This window comes from Littorina saxatilis, linkage group LG1, assembly GCF_037325665.1.
Source record: "Littorina saxatilis isolate snail1 linkage group LG1, US_GU_Lsax_2.0, whole genome shotgun sequence".
Taxonomy (NCBI): domain Eukaryota; kingdom Metazoa; phylum Mollusca; class Gastropoda; order Littorinimorpha; family Littorinidae; genus Littorina; species Littorina saxatilis.
Window position 1 is genome coordinate 73,206,122 of NC_090245.1, and position 18,620 is coordinate 73,224,741.

The 18,620-nt window shown below is 43.6% G+C and overlaps 1 protein-coding gene across 1 annotated transcript; it reads right to left on the minus strand.

Moving 5' to 3' along the window:
• Nucleotides 1–4,667: 4,667 nt before the first annotated feature.
• On the minus strand, nt 4,668–17,006 carry LOC138978246 (uncharacterized). The gene is made up of 5 exons (XM_070350913.1): nt 16,861–17,006; nt 16,411–16,543; nt 10,026–10,217; nt 9,296–9,583; nt 4,668–7,839 (listed from the first exon to the last, which is right to left on the minus strand). The coding sequence occupies exons 1-5, from the start codon at nt 16,927–16,929 to the stop codon at nt 7,454–7,456; spliced, it is 1,068 nt and encodes a 355-aa protein (XP_070207014.1). The 5' UTR covers nt 16,930–17,006; the 3' UTR covers nt 4,668–7,453.
• Between the last annotated feature and the right edge of the window lie 1,614 nt (nt 17,007–18,620).

The window sequence follows — 18,620 nt, forward strand, 5'->3', positions numbered from 1 at the left end:
TCTTTGATGACGTCATATCCGGCTTTTCGTGAAAGTTGAGGCGGCACTGTCACGCCCTCATTTTTCAACCAAATTGGTTGAAATTTTGGTCAAGTAATCTTCGACGAAGCCCGGACTTCGGTATTGCATTTCAGCTGGGTGGCTTAAAAATTACTTAATGACTTTGGTCATTAAAAAACTGAAAATTGTAAAAAAATAAAAAAAAATTATAAAACGATCCAAATTTACATTCATCTTATGCTCCATCATTTGCTGATTCCAAAAACATATAAATATGTTATATTTGGATTAAAAACAAGCTCTGAAAATTAAATATATAAAAATTAATATGAAAATTAAATTTTCGAAATCAATTTAAAAACACTTTCATCTTATTCCTTGTCGGTTCCTGATTCCAAAAACATATAGATATGATATGTTTGGATTAAAAACACGCTCAGAAAGTTAAAACGAAGAGAGGTACAGAAAAGCGTGCTATCCTTCTTAGCGCAACTACTACCCCGCTCTTCTTGTCAATTTCACTGCCTTTGCTGTGAGCGGTGGACTGACGATGCTACGAGTATACGGTCTTGCTGCGTTGCATTGCGTTCAGTTTCATTCTGTGAGTTCGACAGCTACTTGACTAAATGTTGTATTTTCGCCTTACGCGACTTGTTTATTTTTATTTTTATTTTATTTTTTATTTTTTGGGGGGGGTGTGTTTGTCTGACCAACTTGCTAAGGTCCCTTAGACTTGAAGACCAAAATGCTTTAAACAGTCTAACGTTATTCCATCCGCGGTTTCAAAATGGAATAGCACCAGTGAAAGTAATATGAATTGGAAAAAAAAATTTTAAACCCTTTCAAAGTACTGTTGATGTAAGTTTAAGGTGGTTTCAGCTGCGACTCTTAGTCTTACACCGGATTCTACCTTGTAATAAATATTTATATTTGTGTAAAATTAAAAATTCATCGCTTTGCACTTTTTGCGGGTATCATGAAGAGACAACTTTTCACTTATTTTGGGAATGTATGATTGTTAAAACCTTCTGGATTTAGTCTCAACATGCCACGACGTTTACGTCAAGGAATAGAAGAACGCGCATGCGCAAGCTCACTCAATACGCACGCAGTGCTTCACTACCAGACATATTTTTCATCTCTTGGATTATCGCTTACATCCTTCTTGTGTGTGTAATTATTTGTGGAAAGCTGCACTTCAATGTGTTGCTTGGATTGTTTTGTGTATTGTATTTCTCAATGGTTTAGGTGAGTGAACAGTTTTTCTTTCATGGGTATTTGCGTCCACGCAAACAGCGGAAAGACAATGGCGGACCTTCGTGATGATTCAGATAGCGAAAGAAAGGAATGCGCAGATTTGTCGCGTATTGGCGCTAACTCTGGAGTGCAAGAGATGTTTTCGGAGTTGATGCGACGATTTGATAGTATGGAGAAAAGTATGCATCATTTAGAAGAGAGTGACAGTGTTGAACACGAGAATGAAGCCAGTTCCGACAGGGTCCAAAACTTCTCTGGCATTGTCGTTGACAGGGTCAGTGAAGAAGACACAAATGAGCTCGACAGGGGCGAGGAGGAAGATGGTGGTGGTGAAAAACGCTAACAGTAGCACTAGTAAACCTGATATTCTGGACACTCTGGAATTAGATCTAGAGCTGGCAGAAAAAGATGGGGCCCCAGTTGCTGAAAAATTGGCAAAAATTGTTGAAAACAGATTCACTGTCCGCATGTCAGACAAGAACATAAAATTATGAAAACGAGTGTTCACTGAAGAAGCGGAGTCCGTGGGGGAAAAAAAATATTTAAAAATAAAATCCGTGAATCATGTTCATGCCCAGTGACCTCCATCGCCCCACACGTGTCAGCCCGGTGTGGTGCACAGATTTTTTTTTAAAAATCTCAGCCAGTGTTCACGGGAACGTCCCACAAGTCCGAGGGTTCACTAGTCCGAGGGTTCACTAGTCCGAGGCTTTACTATAGACGCTTGATTTTCCAGTTATTATACCGCCCCTTAAAAGGCGGTATATAAGTTTCACTGTGTGTGTGTGTGTGTGTGTGTGTGTGTGTGTGTGTGTGTGTGTGTGTGTGTGTGTGTGTGTGTGTGTGTGTGTGTGCGTGCGTGTGTGTGTGTGTGTGTGTCTGTCCGCAAATAGATATCCGATGTTTGAGAACCGATTTCAATGAAATTATGTGTGAGGCTCTAGTACAACCCAGGCTCGATCCTCTCCATAATTCAGGTCGGTGGGATAACGGGCAAAAGGAAACCCGAGGTGCTATATAATATGACTAAAAACTGTAGGCAGTTCGATCACGTAATTGTCCAGTCGGGGCGGTATCCTGATACATTTAATATCCTTTCTTCAGTTCAAATATAAATAACTAAGTTTCTTGGGGGAAATAGTCTGAGATTTCTTCAGTCAAAATATAAAACACCACATTATCTTTTTGAATGAAAACAACTCAGTGTTTTTATGAGAATATTCTTCGATTTGGTTCCCACAGCAGTGAAAAACACACGCACGCACGCACACGCACATCCACGCACACATACACACACAAAATAAAAACAAATCAAATTGAATATCCTTTGTTCAAGCGTCTATAGTGAACCCTCGGACTAGTGAACCCTCGGACTAGTGAACCCTCGGACTAGTGGACCCTCGGACTAGTGAACCCTCGGACTAGTGAAGCCTCGGACTAGTGAACCCCTCAAACTGAGTCATCAGCTCCTCGCAAACCAGACAAGGCGAGACTGGTTAACTGTAGTCGTGCTCTGTCAAGAAAAACACATGTGCTCTGGCTTGTATGTTCTTGTTGTCAGTCTGTGCATGTTGTCTTATTTTGTTTACTTTTAGTCAATTTTAGATTACATGTGTTAACATAGACAGGGAATGGAGACGAGGGTCTGTGTGTGTGTGTGTGTGTGTGTGTGTGTGTGTGTGTGTGTGTGCGCGCGTGTGTGTGTGTGTGTTTGTGTGTGTGTATGTGTCAGTGTGTGTGTGTGTGTGTGTGTGTGTGTGTATGTGTCAGTGTGTGTGTGTGTGTGTGTGTGTGTGTGTGTGTGTGTGTGTGTGTGTAGAGCGATATGTGAGTAAACTACTGGACCGATCTTCATACCAAGGAAATCTCAACTAAAGTTTTATGAAGATTGGTTCAGTAGTTTAAAAACAATTTCATCTGATTCTTTTTGGTATCGTGATTCCAATAACATATATAGATATGTTATGTTTGGATTTAAAGCAAGGTCTGAAAATTAGAAAGAATATCAAAACGCGCGTTTAACTGTGAAATGCTGTACGCTAATGCGCTATACTGGCTTGTCACTTTCTGAACGATCTCTGTTGTGAGAACGTGTCGGCAAGTCCGCAAGGCATGAATGCCGGTGATACAGCTGTGGAGTATATGTGTGGTCAATTTCATTTTGTCAGTTGGAAGGGTTGACTAAATGTAGTAATATCGCTTCACGCAAATCGTTTTGACATGACGATATTTGCAAGTGAATAGAGAGGTCGACTTCGAGGAGTTAGAACATAACGAATGAACAGACTGGTGTTTGTTTACCCTCTATCGCGGCCTTTGAAGGCAAGACGTTATCCCTCGTACACAGTTACCCCTCATTGGGTTACACACTGACAACAAATATTTTTTAGTTTCCGAGATAAACGTGACTTGCGTTTATTTGCTTAAAGGTAAAATGCTGATTTGGGTTTGTTCACCACAGACCTGGATTAATCTGTTCCACAGATCACTATCTATTTTAGTTATAAACTTGTTGACAATAACATACAATAAAACAACAATATTTCCTTCGTGGTTTGCTTGCAGAATTCTGTTTGTGCGTGTGCTTGTGTGTGTGAGGGAGAGATGGACGTTTTGTGCAATAACGCATCCTTTGAACACTGACCATAATATCCTTATTTATGTATAGTAAAGGAACCGCTCATGCAAAGAGTTTAGTACCAATTAAACGCCCACCCCCAACTTTTGGACAAAATTGGGGGGTGGGGGGGGGGCGTAGGCTATACAAGGTAGTTTACGGTATATTTTAAGGTAATGCTAATGTTGTAGTGTTTCATTCGTCTTTATGTTATTACACATAAGCTTCAATACCTGTATTTGAGATAATTAAGTACAATTAATATTATTTGATTTGATACACGGCCTGGCTGCACTTTTAAACGGATTTGGTATTACTGTTGTAGAAAACGAGCTTTGTGATGAAGCGTTAAAATAAGAAATTATTGTTGGCGATCTTTTGCAGTACAGGGCATGTCATTATCAGGTAGTGCGAAGAGACTTAAACCTTGCAAGTACATCGTACAGTGCATATAACGAAAACAAGCGGCAGTTCTCTTGATGTTTTTTTTACTGACATGTATAAGGTGTCATAGACACCGGGGTTGACACCAGCATCCTTGAGATCTTGTGCACACACTCTGTTCAAATTTCCTGAAGCCAATGGAGATTTCACCTGCATGTAAAATGAAGCAACTTAGTTTAGCTGAAATGTATCAAACGCTATATACAGTGGACTGAAGGAAATACATCGTATCTGTAAGTTCGACTTCTATCTATGTTGAACCGTCTTTTTTGCAAATACATTGACAGTGAAATGTCTGTAGGCCTTAGATGATTAAAAGCATTCTAGTCATCAGGGAAAAGCCAAGAAAATGCTATTTCCTCTTTATTTTCAGTAACAGAAATATACAAAGGGACATGCAGGGACTTTTGCACAAACAGCGTTCTTCCAGAAGGAACATGCAGTGTGATGCTTAATTTGACTGAAGACCATAATTACATACAGGCACCATCACTTCATGCCAAGTTTTGTCAAAACTGGTTTTAAAGCTTATGTCAGAACTATTACCTTGTTCAGTTTAGAACCTACTAAACCTAAGTGTAGGCATTTATAAAGATGATTCGGTTCTTTAAGCCATTGAAGTTGTGAAGAAAAGTAAGAATGATCACTGTTGACATTAGAAGCACATGTGAGACAAACAGTGTCTTGTCATGGTCACAATTAACAGATACACATTGAACAGATTTGGTACGTTGTTTTCATGTTCTGTAACACAATTTTATTAACATCAATTGATTTGTTTCAAAAACTGGGGTTTGTCATCCATCCCACCAAATCAGTTATCAGGCCTTCCCACCAAATTACGTATCTGGGGTTTGAAATCAACTCAGAGACAATGACAGTGAGGCTGACTCAAGAAAGGAAGAACAGGATCGTGGTTTTAGCCAATAGTCTACTGGACAAAGGGAGATCAAAGATTAGAGAGCTTGCTAAATTGATTGGCATGGCAGTGGCTAGTTTTCAAGGAGTGAAATATGGGGCTCTGTGGTACAGAAACATGGAAAATGACAACATTGTGGCATTAGAACAGAACCATGGAAACTATGATGCTGAAGTGATTTTCTCAGAGGAAGCCAAACAGGACATGGTATGGTGGAGAGATAACATTCTAGTAGCCGATAGCCCGGTTGAGGTTTCACCAGGAGAGCCAGAATTTGTTATCCATTCAGATGCGTCTCTAACAGGATGGGGTTGTTCTTGTACTGAGGGCAGAACAGGTGGGCACTGGACACAGACAGAAAAACAGATGCACATTAATGTGTTAGAACTGCAAGCTGCATTGTTTGCTTTGAAGGCTTTCGCGAGTGACAAGAGGGGTATTCACATTCGACTTATGCTCGATAATACCACAGCTGTGGCATGCACAGCTAACATGGGAACTAATCACTCAGCTCAGTGTAATGCTGTGACGAAGGAAATCTGGAACTTCTGTGTAGATAGAGACATTTGGGTGACAACTGCGTACATACCTGGTGTAGAGAATGTCGAAGCTGATGAAGAATCTAGAAAACTGAATTTAGATGCTGAGTGGAAGTTAAATTCGAATTTACTCTCCCACGCTCTTCAAATACTTGAGTTTGAGCCAGAGATAGATTTGTTTGCTTCCCGAATTAATCGTCAGTACCCCAGATACGTAGCATATCGGCCGGATCCAGAAGCGGTTAGTGTCAATGCACTTAGCATGTCGTTATATGGTTTGCCATTGTATGCTTTTCCACCTTTTTGTTTACTGCCCAGGGTACTACAAAAGATGAACAAGGACAAAGCACAAGGTGTGATAGTGGTTCCATACTGGCCAAGCCAGCCCTGGTTCCCTCGGTTAGGGAGTCTGTTGATAGAGAAGCCAGTTCTTGTGTCAGCAAGGGACAATCTACTTCACATGCCTGCAAACCCAAACATGGAGCATCGGCTCAGAAAAACACTGCAAATTCTTATTTGCAAAGTATCAGGGGTAGGCTCAGAAGCAGAGGACTTTCGCAGCAAGCAGCCTCAGTGGTCTGCGCATCCTGGAGAACAGGGACAGCTAAACTGTACGCCGTATACATCAAAAAGTGGAAAATGTATGCGAGTAAAAGAGGCATTGATCCGGTTCACCCTTCTGTAATCGATGCAGTAAATTTCCTGGGAACATTGTTTGCTGCTGGACAGAGTTATAGTAGTATCTGTGTTGCGAGATCAGCGCTTTCAGGCTACCTTGAAATAGAAGACTGTGGCAATTTTGGTGAACACAGATTGGTTAAGCGGTTTGTAAAGGGGATTTTTGAATTGAGACCATCTTTCCCTAAGTACTCTGCTACGTGGGACGTAGACACAGTTCTCTCTTATCTAGAGAATCTTATCCCATTGGGAAAATTGACTTTAAAAGAATTATCAAGCAAGTTAGCTACATTGATCGCTATCCTATCCGGACAAAGGTGTCAGACAATTCACTCCCTTTCTTTGTCGTCGATGAAACTTACAGGCTACAAGTGTGTGTTTCATATAAACTCAGTGATGAAACTTACAGGCTACAAGTGTGTGTTTCATATAAACTCAGTGATGAAACAATCAAAGAAAGGAAAACATGTAGCTCCAATTGAGTTATTGTCGTTTGACAAAAATCCTAACCTGTGTGTAATTGCAACGCTCAAAGAATATTTACGTCGTACAAAGGACTTGGGAGACACAGATAAACTGTTCGTAAGTTATCAAAAGCCTCATGGACCTATTTCCAAAGATACACTGGCTCGGTGGATTAGAGACACTCTGAGTAGAGCAGGTGCGGATACCTCTTTGTTCACGGCTCACACACCAGATCTGCAAGTACGTCGGCAGTGGCTGCCAGGGGCACGCCAATTGATGTCATAATGAAAGCTGCCGGATGGTCGTCGGAGTCCACCTTTGCACGTTTTTACAAAAAGACACCTTCGGTTAACATGGGTCAAGTCTTACTGGACTCTTTTCTCAAGAAAGATTGAGGTGAGTGCTTTCGTCAAAGAATATAACTTGACAGTTTGGAAGGTTACAGTGGTGATAAACATGTACACATATCTTCGTTTGTTTACCCCTTTTGCCAGAGAGCGATCGTGTTTAGGAGTAGAACTTGCAGCACATAGCTTAGACTCTCACATCGTAGAAATGAGCGTCGTCAGACGTTGCGATGTCGCAACGAAACAACCCGGGGGATTCGGTCCTGTTGAAATGAAGTACAGTGAATCTGGCCTCGCCGAGGTAATCCCCCAGCCTCACCATCTCACCCGACACAGACACGACGGGGAGTTGCTCAACTTCGTCATTATTGATGACGCGTGCGATGGTTACAGTGACGTCACCATTGCTGACGAAAGGACACGTGATCTGACAGCTGGTACCGTCCCGGCATACCCAGGGTAGGTCGAGAGAGTCACGTGGTATGGTAGACAAAAACCCCGGAGGAAAGGGGGCGGTGTGTTGTCTGGAGTAGATGTTGATGGGTCGACTGGTAGTGACAGTGCTCACCAGGCCTGTAACAACGAAACGGTTCATTTGCTTGCATCATATCGCTTTGTCTTCTGGCATGTCCTCTTTTAGGCCCACCTCGCTCTTCTTCTCCACATCAACGTCTTAATTAGCAGCAGCAGCAGCAGCAACAGCAGCATCCTCATCGTCATCGTCGTTATTATCATCATGCCCAGGGCACTTCTGCTCCAAATCATGCAGCCATCCACACATAAAATACGGTCACTGATTATTTTTGCCTGACGATTTAGTTTAAAACAACACCGCACCAAGACGATGCCACTGGACGAAAGAAAAACTCAGCAAAACATAAGAATGATAGCGAGGGTGATAACATTGACCTACGCCCAAGAAGAAAAGCACACGCATAAGCGAAAAGGTCAGGGTAAAACAGACAGAACAAACACAACAGGGGAAAACAGACAGGACAAACACGCCAGGGGAAAACTGACAAGGGCATAAGCACTTGGGGAAAACAGACAGGACAAACACACCAAGGGACAAACAGACAGGACTAACACGCCAGGGGAAAACTGACAAGGCCATAAGCACTTGGGGAAAACAGACAGGACAAACACACCAAGGGACAAACAGACAGGACTAACACGCCAGGGGAAAACTGACAAGGGCATAAGCACTAGGGGAAAACAGACAGGACAAACACGCCAGGGGAAAACTGACAAGGGCATAAGCACTTGGGGAAAACAGACAGGACAAACACACCAAGGGACAAACAGACAGGACTAACACGCCAGGGAAAAACTGACAAGGGCATAAGCACTTGGGGAAAACAGACAGGACAAACACACCAAGGGACAAACAGACAGGACTAACACGCCAGGGGAAAACTGACAAGGGCATAAGCACTTGGGGAAAACAGACAGGACAAACACACCAAGGGACAAACAGACAGGACTAACACGCCAGGGGAAAACTGACAAGGGCATAAGCACTAGGGGAAAACAGACAGAACAAACACAACAGGGGAAAACAGACAGGACTAACACGCCAGGGGAAAACTGACAAGGGCATAAGCACTAGGGGAAAAGACAGGACAAACACGCCAGGGGAAAACAGACAGGACAAACACGCCAGGGGAAAACTGACAAGGGCATAAGCACTAGGGGAAAACAGACAGGACAAACACGCCAAGGGACAAACAGACAGGACAAACACGCCAGGGGAAAACTGACAAGGGCATAAGCACTAGGGGAAAACAGACAGGACAAACACGCCAAGGGACAAACAGACAGGACAAACACGCCAGGGGAAAACTGACAAGGGCATAAGCACTAGGGGAAAACAGACAGGACAAACACGCCAAGGGACAAACAGACAGGACAAACACGCCAGAAAATAACAGACAGGACTTACACGCCAGGAGAAATCAGACAAGGGCATATAAGCACCAGGGGAAACCCGACAGAGCAACACACCAGAAGAAAACAGACAGGGACGTACCGGAGGTGGACGTGAACACTGTGTTCAGCAGCAACACCCCCTCCATCTCCTTCCTGTCCGTTGCCACGCTCACCATCCAGCCCGCGGAGCCTGACGTCACGGGTGCCATGGTAACCAGGTCCCCCTCCCTCCCGCCCTCCATGTCACGTGACTCAGCCTTGAGGAGCGGAGAGTAGTGACCGGGACTCTTGGCGTAGAAAACAGCGGTGTAGTTGTAGGTGTGGGCTGTGTTTAGTTGTGACACGAACAGCCTGGTGACTCGTCCTTCGTCGTATCGTACTCGTGGTGCTAGGAATTGATGTTCTTCATTAGCAACAGCAACAACCATCATCATCGCTATCTGTTCGCTACATTTACTTTTTCTATCAGTGTTGATGATTGCGTTCAGCTTGGATCTCCTTTTTCATTACCTTATCATCATTATCATCGTCATCGTCGTCATCATCATCATCATCATCATCATCATCATCATCATCATCATCATTATCATCATCATCATCACCATCATCATCACCGTCGCAATTGTTACAGTATTGCTAGATAAAGTTCTTTCAAGTCTGAGTCTACTTTCTTTTCCAGGTCTAAAGGCCGAGCACACACACAAACACACACACACACACACACACACAAACACACACAAACACACATACACACACACACACACACACACACACACAAACACACACACACACACACACACACGCACACACACACAAAACTATAACCTCACCTGGAACAATCAGAGGCCAAGGAAAGTCCAGGTCCTCTCTCTGGTCCAGGTCGGGGGGCTGAGTACGCACGTAGAGACAAGTCTTGCCCACGTTGAGAGTCAGACACACGCTGATCGGCTTGCCATTCTCACTGGTCGACAGCAACGCAAACTCATCCGCCGAGTTAATTGTGAAGTACCCAGTAACGTACTCTGCACACCAATTGCACGACACGTATTGCGTCGCTTGTTCAAAAGACACATGAGACATTGCGTCGCTTGTTTGTATGCCTCATGGGATACTGCGTCGCTTGTTCATGATACACATGAGACATTGAGTCTTTGTTCCGTAATACTAATAGGCTTGAAATATTGCGTCGCTTGTTCAAAAGACGTATGAGACATTGCGTGAGTTTTTCATAAGACACATGAGACATTGCTTCGCTTGTCTACAATGCACACGTACGAGACACTGCGTAGCGCGTTTATAATACACATGAGACATTATATCACTTGCTTATAAGATACTTCGTATTTTGGGTTACTTATACACAATAAACATAAGATACTGCGTGCCTTGTTCAAGCAACACAGGACACATTATGTCCCTTGTTCAAAAGAGAATATTTGAACATGTAGCCTACAAGCACGGCATATCAGAAACAAAAGCTTACACGTACGGCTAGGAGCGCGAAAAGTGCCACTGTCATAAAGCTTATTAGGTCGTGCGTTTAGCATTTGTAGTTGTCCTTAAAACACGTCCGACAGCGATGACCCAGAAATTCGACTTTGCTAATATCGGACATCCTTTATGATTGGTTACGGCCGAGTTTTTCTTGCTAGTGTTGGTGTCGTCCATGTATGTTATGACGTGTTATTTTGCGTGGTGTAGCTGTGCTTGACAAAGCATGGTGGTTTGTTGTGCAAACGTTTTTTGTTGTTGTTATTTTTATATTTGTATTCATTTTCTGGGTGCACGGAGGTCTTTACTGAAACGCTCACCTGTATTGAACAAACATTGAATAGAGTTTTTTGTTGGCACGTGCTGAGCGGCTATGTGATGTTGCCCTTTTCCGCGTTTGTGAACAAGCAATCCTTTTTACGTTTAGTCAAGTTTTGACTAAATGTTTTAACATAGAGGGGGAATCGAAACGAGGGTCGTGGTGTATGTGTGTCTGTGTGTGTGTGTGTCTGTGCGTGTGTGTGTGTGTGTAGAGCGATTCAAAGTAAACTACTTGACCGATCTTTATGAAATGTTACATGAGAGTTCCTGGGCATGATATCCCCAGATTTTTTTATTTTTATAAATGTCTTTGGTTACGTCATATCCGGCTTTTTGTAAAACTTGAGGCGGCACTGTCACACCCTCGAGCCTCATTATTCAATCAAATTGAAAGTTTCAGTGTGCGTAGTTGTTTGGCAGATGTTGTAATTTTCTTCTTTGAAGGTTAACAGTTTGGGAAGGTACCATTTATGTTTTTGTGGTAATTGTAGTTGTGTGCAAATACGGGGCACGTGGATCAGATCGGACTGTTATTGTCGCGGTTATATTTTTCTTTGAAGAACAAATTGCACGGGGGATAACCGGTCAAAGGCCGAGCGGAAGCCGAAGGCGGCGCCTGACACGTGTGAAGGCAAGTTTTGTCTGTTTTCTAGGTATTGTTTGATTTATGTCAGAATTTGAGGTAAGCGACTGATTCAGCGATGACTAAATTTGTTTCTCGATGCATAAAAAGTCAGGGAGCGATTGATATTTGCCCGTAAATAGCCTTCAAAGCTGAAAATATCGGCGATCGAGCACCGGAAATGGCTGTTCGATGGGTTTTGCAAGTAGAAATGTGCTTTATTTCACCAAATCAGCTCGTATTTGGTATGGGTACGGGATTCTAGAGGACGAAGGAGTCATAAGAGGTGCAAAGAAGTGCTATTTGGGAGTAGAATAAATATTCCGAACCAGTAGACAAGAGAAGGTCATATTTGAGAGATGCGCGTAGGCGGAGCTTTCCGACAAGCGAATGATACAGCAGATTAATCCTTCGTTTTGATCAGAAACATAGTCTCTAGTTTTTATGAATTAGTTTTTTAATTAAAACAATCACGAGAACTCTCTCGCTTAGCCTAATGGCTGTTCGATGGGTTTCGCAAGTAGAAATGTGCTTTATTTCACCAAATCAGCTCGTATTTGACATCGGTTTGGTATTCTAATCATACCACGAACTGGATAGCAGTCGCGGCACGTGTGAACGAAATTTCAGAAAAGCGTACATCTGTACAGTGCAGCAAAACGGTTCTGTGCATCATTGTCAATGTAAATAGTGATCAACTTAGAAGCACACGTACCCTGTTGCCCTTAGATAACGGCACACACACACTAAGCCAAATAGCTGTCTCTCGTGTACACCCACACACACACACGCACGCACACACGCACATACACACCCATACATACACACCCACACACACTCATTCTAATGGGTTTGGAGCATCTGTTTATACAGATGCAGTCTGAAGACGAAGAAATGGTTCTTGTGGCAGAGGAGGTGGAGGAAGAAGTAGATGGACCTGTGCCAGGTCCATCCGGATCCGCTGCTCCGGCCATATGCCACCATTGTGGCAAATCGTTCGCCTATATATGGCAAAAATCCGAAGAGACATATAAGGCAAGTGCACTACCAAGGTGAACCCGTGGTGTGTACAGAACCAGGGTGCCTTAAAACGTTCAAACGACCAAAGTTGCTTGAAATACACCACAAGAACAAACACTCAGATGAAAGGCCTTTTGAGTGCCACAAATGTGCAAAGAAGTTTGCAATACAAAAAATGTTAACACAGCACTCCCATTCATGTGGTGGCCAGAAACCATATGGGTGCAACTTGTGCTTCCACATTGATAATTTACTAATTACCAATGACATGTATAAATATCAATGCGGAATTACCTATATAAACGCACAACTATGACTATTTCTAACGTTTGAGGCTGTTATGCAATCAGGAAAATTATCCAAAAGGAGTATTTACTTCTATAACTGCAACAGAAAGGAACTAATTCAACCCACAAAAGTGTTGTTGTTTTTTCAAACATGTAGGTCCACTTCTTGTGGGCGTCAGGTTTGCCTGTCTACAGAGAATGCACCAGGGTGTATTTGCCGGTGGTTTTCTCGGATCTTGCTCCTTGTAAAAACCATTTTTCTGCATGATCTAAAAACAAACAGAAACGGCTACAGGAAATGCACATACATTTACAGTATATTATCACAGATATTTGTAACTTCTGGAGATTTTAGTAAATGTATAATATGTGGATATTTCTAAGACTCACAGGTATATTACAATTGCTTGTCTTAACATGTGCTTGTATAAGACATCAATGAAATGAGTAATTTTACTTTTGGTGCTATTATATGCTGCCATAGATCACTTTGGAGAGTTTCCTCTTTAGTCGGCTGGCCGGCAAAGTTACCAGCGGCAGAGTCCGCGGCCGCCCTCTCACCCTTTCTTTCAAGGCGTACAAATCCTTGCCGTGGCACACCCCTCCCCCTCCCCGGTGAGTAGACATGTGAAGGGGCATCCGCTAATAGCTCCCCCACCCCATCCCCAAACCCGGGCAGAGACACAGAGCGCAAAACGACGCTTCCCGGCAACATCTGCTGCTACCCTCCCCCCCCCCCCCCCCCCCCCCCAAACTACGGCCGCCGATGCATCCCCGCGATCGAATCAGACATCAAATGGCATCGCCATCAGCTGCCCTTGCGCTCACTCACCCCCCCCCCCCTCACCCCCCCCCCTCCCCCGGTTACCATGTGTTATCAACAGTTTTCTATTATTTCAACGAGTGAGAGAAGACTTGCCAACAGGCCAAAAAGAATCTATGAGAGAGAGAGAGAGAACTTTATTTTACAAGGATAAAGATTTACGGGTAAGCGAGAGAGTTCTCGTGATTGTTTTAATTAAAAAACTCATTCATAAAAACTAGACTATGTTTCTGATCAAAACGAATGATTAATTACACATTAACATGCTTCCATTTGAAACTTCGAGGTCTTCATCGGGGATTGACGCCCGACCAAAGGTAATTGAAACCCGACGGAGCCAAGCGACGGAGGGCTTCAATTAGACTTTGGGAGGGCGTCAATCCACGATGAAGACCGAGAAGTTTCAAATGGAAGCATGTTAATGTTATTGTAATTCAATCTGACGACGATCTCTTTCCTGCTTTCATGCGGTTGTAAACAGACAGAATTGGTGCTGTTCTGTTCACACACTACTTTCAGTCCACCTACCTGCAAGGGTCAAGTCCAAAAAAATATGTCTCTGTATTCCTATCGTATCACTCTGCTCCTGTTTTGTTTTCTTTCACACAGATTTTCCCTTCTTTTTTCACGGGTTTCTAGATAGCAAACTCTAAAACAAAATTTGTTCATCACAAAAGCGATCTTTGGAATTGACTGACGTAGTCCGGAAGAATTCATGCATCAACTTACGTCACGTATTCGACGTCATCACTTCGCATACCTTATTGTCTGGGTATTTCGTTGGCCTTCATATTTCCTACTTGTAAAATGACTCTCAAAGCTAACCGAGACTGGTTTAGGCTGTATCAATGCGCCTCGCCAGCAGGTTGTTAATGGATTTTTTAGCGAGTGGTTATCGACAATTAATGACCAGTAATTTTTAATGAGTTGGGGCATTCTGACCAATCACAGGATCTGTTTCATTAAATCGCAAACTTGATTGAATTACAATCTGCTGTATCATTCGCTTGTCGGAAAGCTCCGCCTACGCGCATCTCTCAAATATGACCTTCTCTTGTCTACTGGCTCGGAAGATTTATTCTATTCCCAAATAGCACTTCTTTGCACCTCTGACTCCTTTGTCCTCTAGAATCCCGTACCCATACCAAATACGAGCTGATTTGGTGAAATAAAGCACATTTCTACTTGCAAAACCCATCGAACAGCCATTTCCGGTGCTCGATCGCCGACATTTTCAGCTTTGAAGGCTATTTACGGGCAAATATCAATCGCTCCCTGACTTTTTATGCATCGAGAAACAAATTTAGTCATCGCTGAATCAGTCGCTTACCTTAAATTCCGACATAAATCAAACAATACCTAGAAAACAGACAAAACTTGCCTTCACCCGTATCAGGCGCCGCCTTCGGCTTCCGCTCGGCCTTTGACCGGTTATCCCCCGTGAATTGGGAGATTATGGCGCTTGGGGAATTAAGGGTTGTTAGCTATTTTGTATGTTGTTACCAAGTATGCTCAGATTGTTTCTGAGTGGTTTCAGGTGCATGTCGGTTGAGTTTGGGTCTAAATTGTGGTTGATGTATTATGTCGCAGGGTTTGATTGATCGTTTGTGTGTTTGTGTGTCAATTGATACTGTATGATTGTAAGTGTTGATATCATAAACCATGTGATTCATGTATGTTTGTGTGTGCTAACAGCAATTTACCGAACACGTAACCACAAGATTGATGGTGGCTGGGTAGTTTTAGTTAGAATAAATAACCAGTAAATTTTCTTGTGGGTTTTTTCGCGTCAACTTTTTTGTCCTGACCAGGGCCGGACTACCGGGGGGGTTATGGGGGTTGCGCAACCCCCCCCCTAGCCTAAACATGTACCTTACTTATTTAATTTTTTTTTTATTATTGCTTATTTTATGCCGTTTCATGCAAGGAGCGACCATTTTCCTATCTCAGAATATGACCTACCCGTCAGCTTCAGGGGGCTTTGCCCCCTGACCCCCACAACGAGGTGGGGGGGGGGTGGATTCTAGGGTTTCCGGACCCCCCCCCAGCCAAAAAATAAAAATATTGAATGAGGTATGCATTTCTTTATTTTACATTGAGTTTCAATTTTTGGGGTATTAATCAGTGACAAAATCTGCTGCCTGAAACTGGTAATGATCATCCTCAGAATGCACCAGATTGCACCATTTTGCATCCTTTTTTCAAAATTTTCCGGGGGGGGAATCCCCCGGACCCCCCTAGCAAGCTAGGCGCTTCGCGCCGTCGGCTCGGCGCTTCGCGCCTTCACACCCATATCTTCACAATATACTTTTGAAAAAACACAGTCATAAAATGAACTGATCCGCCCCTGCCGCCAGAGGGGACATCCCCCTCGGCCACCACTGGCAACCCCCCCCCTCCTCTTCGCCTAGTCCGGCCCTGCTGACTGCAAGCGAGTCTGTGTCGTGGGTTTTTCCTTCCTGAAACTGCAATTGCAAATCACAATGATACATAATTTTGAATATGATGACATGCCAAGAATCATATAAACGAGAGTTAGGTCATTGAGTAGGGTATCTAACCGGTCTATTTTTTGGGGGGGTCAATCGGTGTCCGAACTGTTTAAAGAGTAAGAACACACCGTGACGAGATGGAAACACGAGCAAACTCACGTGGAACAGGAAAGCCATCAATGAACCAGTCTGCCTTGGGATGATCTGGTGCACTGTACCTGATAGATACCAGCGTCAGGCCATTTGTCGTTCTCACATTTACGTTTTTGAACACTGGCAGCGGAGATTCTCTCTGCACACAGACACACACACTAGACAAACACACACACACACACTCACACACACACACGCGCGCGCGCGCGCACACACACACACACACACACACACACACACATACACACGCACATACACACACACGCAAGCGCGCGCGCACACACACACGCACGCACTAGCACACGAACACACACACACACACACACACACACAAACACACACACACACACACAAACACACACACACACACACACACACACACACACATCGACAGAGACAGAGGGAGGGACAGTAGTCAATAACTAAGGCAGGTATGCACTTCTATGAAATCCTTACCCAAGCTCTCCCTCCAGCTAAAGAACTGACGAATACACACAGCACGAAGAGTGTGTGGAGTCCCTCCATGACTGTCACAGAACGGGACAACGGGATGCAGAGATCAGACCACCAGCAGAAACTGTGCGCCAACTGCTGGAAGTGATGACTTTTATCGGATTAAATGGCACAGCGGGAAGGCAAGACCTTGTCACCAGCTGAAATTGCAGCAATTAACACTGAGGGTCACCATTAGGGGGGGGGGGGGGGGTCTGTGCACGTGCACGTTGAGGCCAAAAGTGCCATGCACGGTGATCCACGGTGCACGTTACAAAAAAGCTCCATGCACGGTGCACGCCGGACCTCTGTTCTGTGCACGGTGCACGCTACGAGAATTTCCCCATTCCCATGCACGTTACGTCCAAAAAGCCCATTCCCGGTGCACGTGGTAAAGCATCGCCCCCCTCAACACTGCTTTGCCCTTTGGAGCGAGTCAAACTGAAGAGTACTTGCGACATATTTTGGCCTTTGCGGCTGTAAGTATACAATAATTGTGGTGGTCGAGCACGAACATTTACTGAGTTTGACGCTGTTTGTCGGGAAAACTTAAAAGGGCAATACGCACATTTTCATTCTCGTGAATTCAATAAACGTTTTCCGGAAAATTGTTCAAGCGTTGTGGAAGAGTTGTGCCTCACTTTAGTGAGTCAAACATTAATACATGTTCGACAGGTTAAAACCAGCAATCGCAGCGAATAACGGACTCCGAATTGTATGGTATGCAATGTCCACTCGATATGACCACCTTTCTTTCAAATATACACAACAGAGTTAACGATTTGTTGCGGCAATGATCGCTTGCCGCCCAGAGGATTGATCGGCGACAACGTGTCTTGCATGAGGTCAAGTGAGTTTCTCATGAAGTCCCGTGAGGTCGGGGAACACGCTTACGCAGCAATCACTGCAGGCCATCGCCAGTGAATCGGGGCTCCGATGACCAGATATTCAAAAGAAAAATGCATCATATCAAGCTCACACACACACATACACCACCACCCTCGTCTCAGTCTCAAAGTCTATGTTTCAACAGTTAGGGAAAACTTGACTAAATGTAACAAAGTCGAATGGACGAAGTACTCTTAAGCTGCGTAGGTAAAGTTCTTGAAAAATGTGTTCAGAAACATGTGTTTGATTATTTTGTATCGAATAACATAATCACACCTTCCCAGTCTGGTTTTATTCCCGGTGACTCCACTGTGTACCAGTTAACATGCCTATATAACGACTTTTGCAAGTCACTCGACGACAGCATTACTGTCCAGGCAATCTTTTTCGACATTTCCAAAGCATTTGACAGAGTCTGGCACAAAGGTCTTCTGAGAAAGTTATTTGCACTAGGGATTCGAGGTCAGATGTTTAATTGGTTGCAAAACTATTTAACTGATCGAACACAAGCAGTGGTGCTTAAAGGAAGTATGTCTAGCTACTTACCTGTGCAAACAGGCGTTCCACAAGGCTCTATTCTAGGACCTCTCCTTTTTCTGGTTTACATTAACGACATAGTTGATAACGTTGAATCCATTATTAAACTGTTTGCCGACGATACAAGTATGTATTTAAGCCTGGAAAATTCTCAGATGAGAACAGATGTTTTTAACTCAGATCTTGAAAAAATCGACCAGTGGGCTAGTCAGTGGAAAGTTAAATTTAATCAAAGTAAAACAAAATATAAGCAGGAAAAGGAATCCAGATTACATCCCTTTAAAACTTCGGTGGCACAA

Bases quoted from the DNA above. Each gene is read 5' to 3' on its own strand.
- LOC138978246 (XM_070350913.1), bottom strand. From the start codon at position 16,929: ATGGAGGGACTCCACACACTCTTCGTGCTGTGTGTATTCGTCAGTTCT. The intron at 16,544-16,860 runs GTAAGGATTTCA...GTCTGTGTGCAG, and splicing joins TAGCTGGAGGGAGAGCTTGG to AGAGAATCTCCGCTGCCAGT. The intron at 9,584-10,025 runs GTGAGGTTATAG...ATCAATTCCTAG, and splicing joins TTGGCCTCTGATTGTTCCAG to CACCACGAGTACGATACGAC.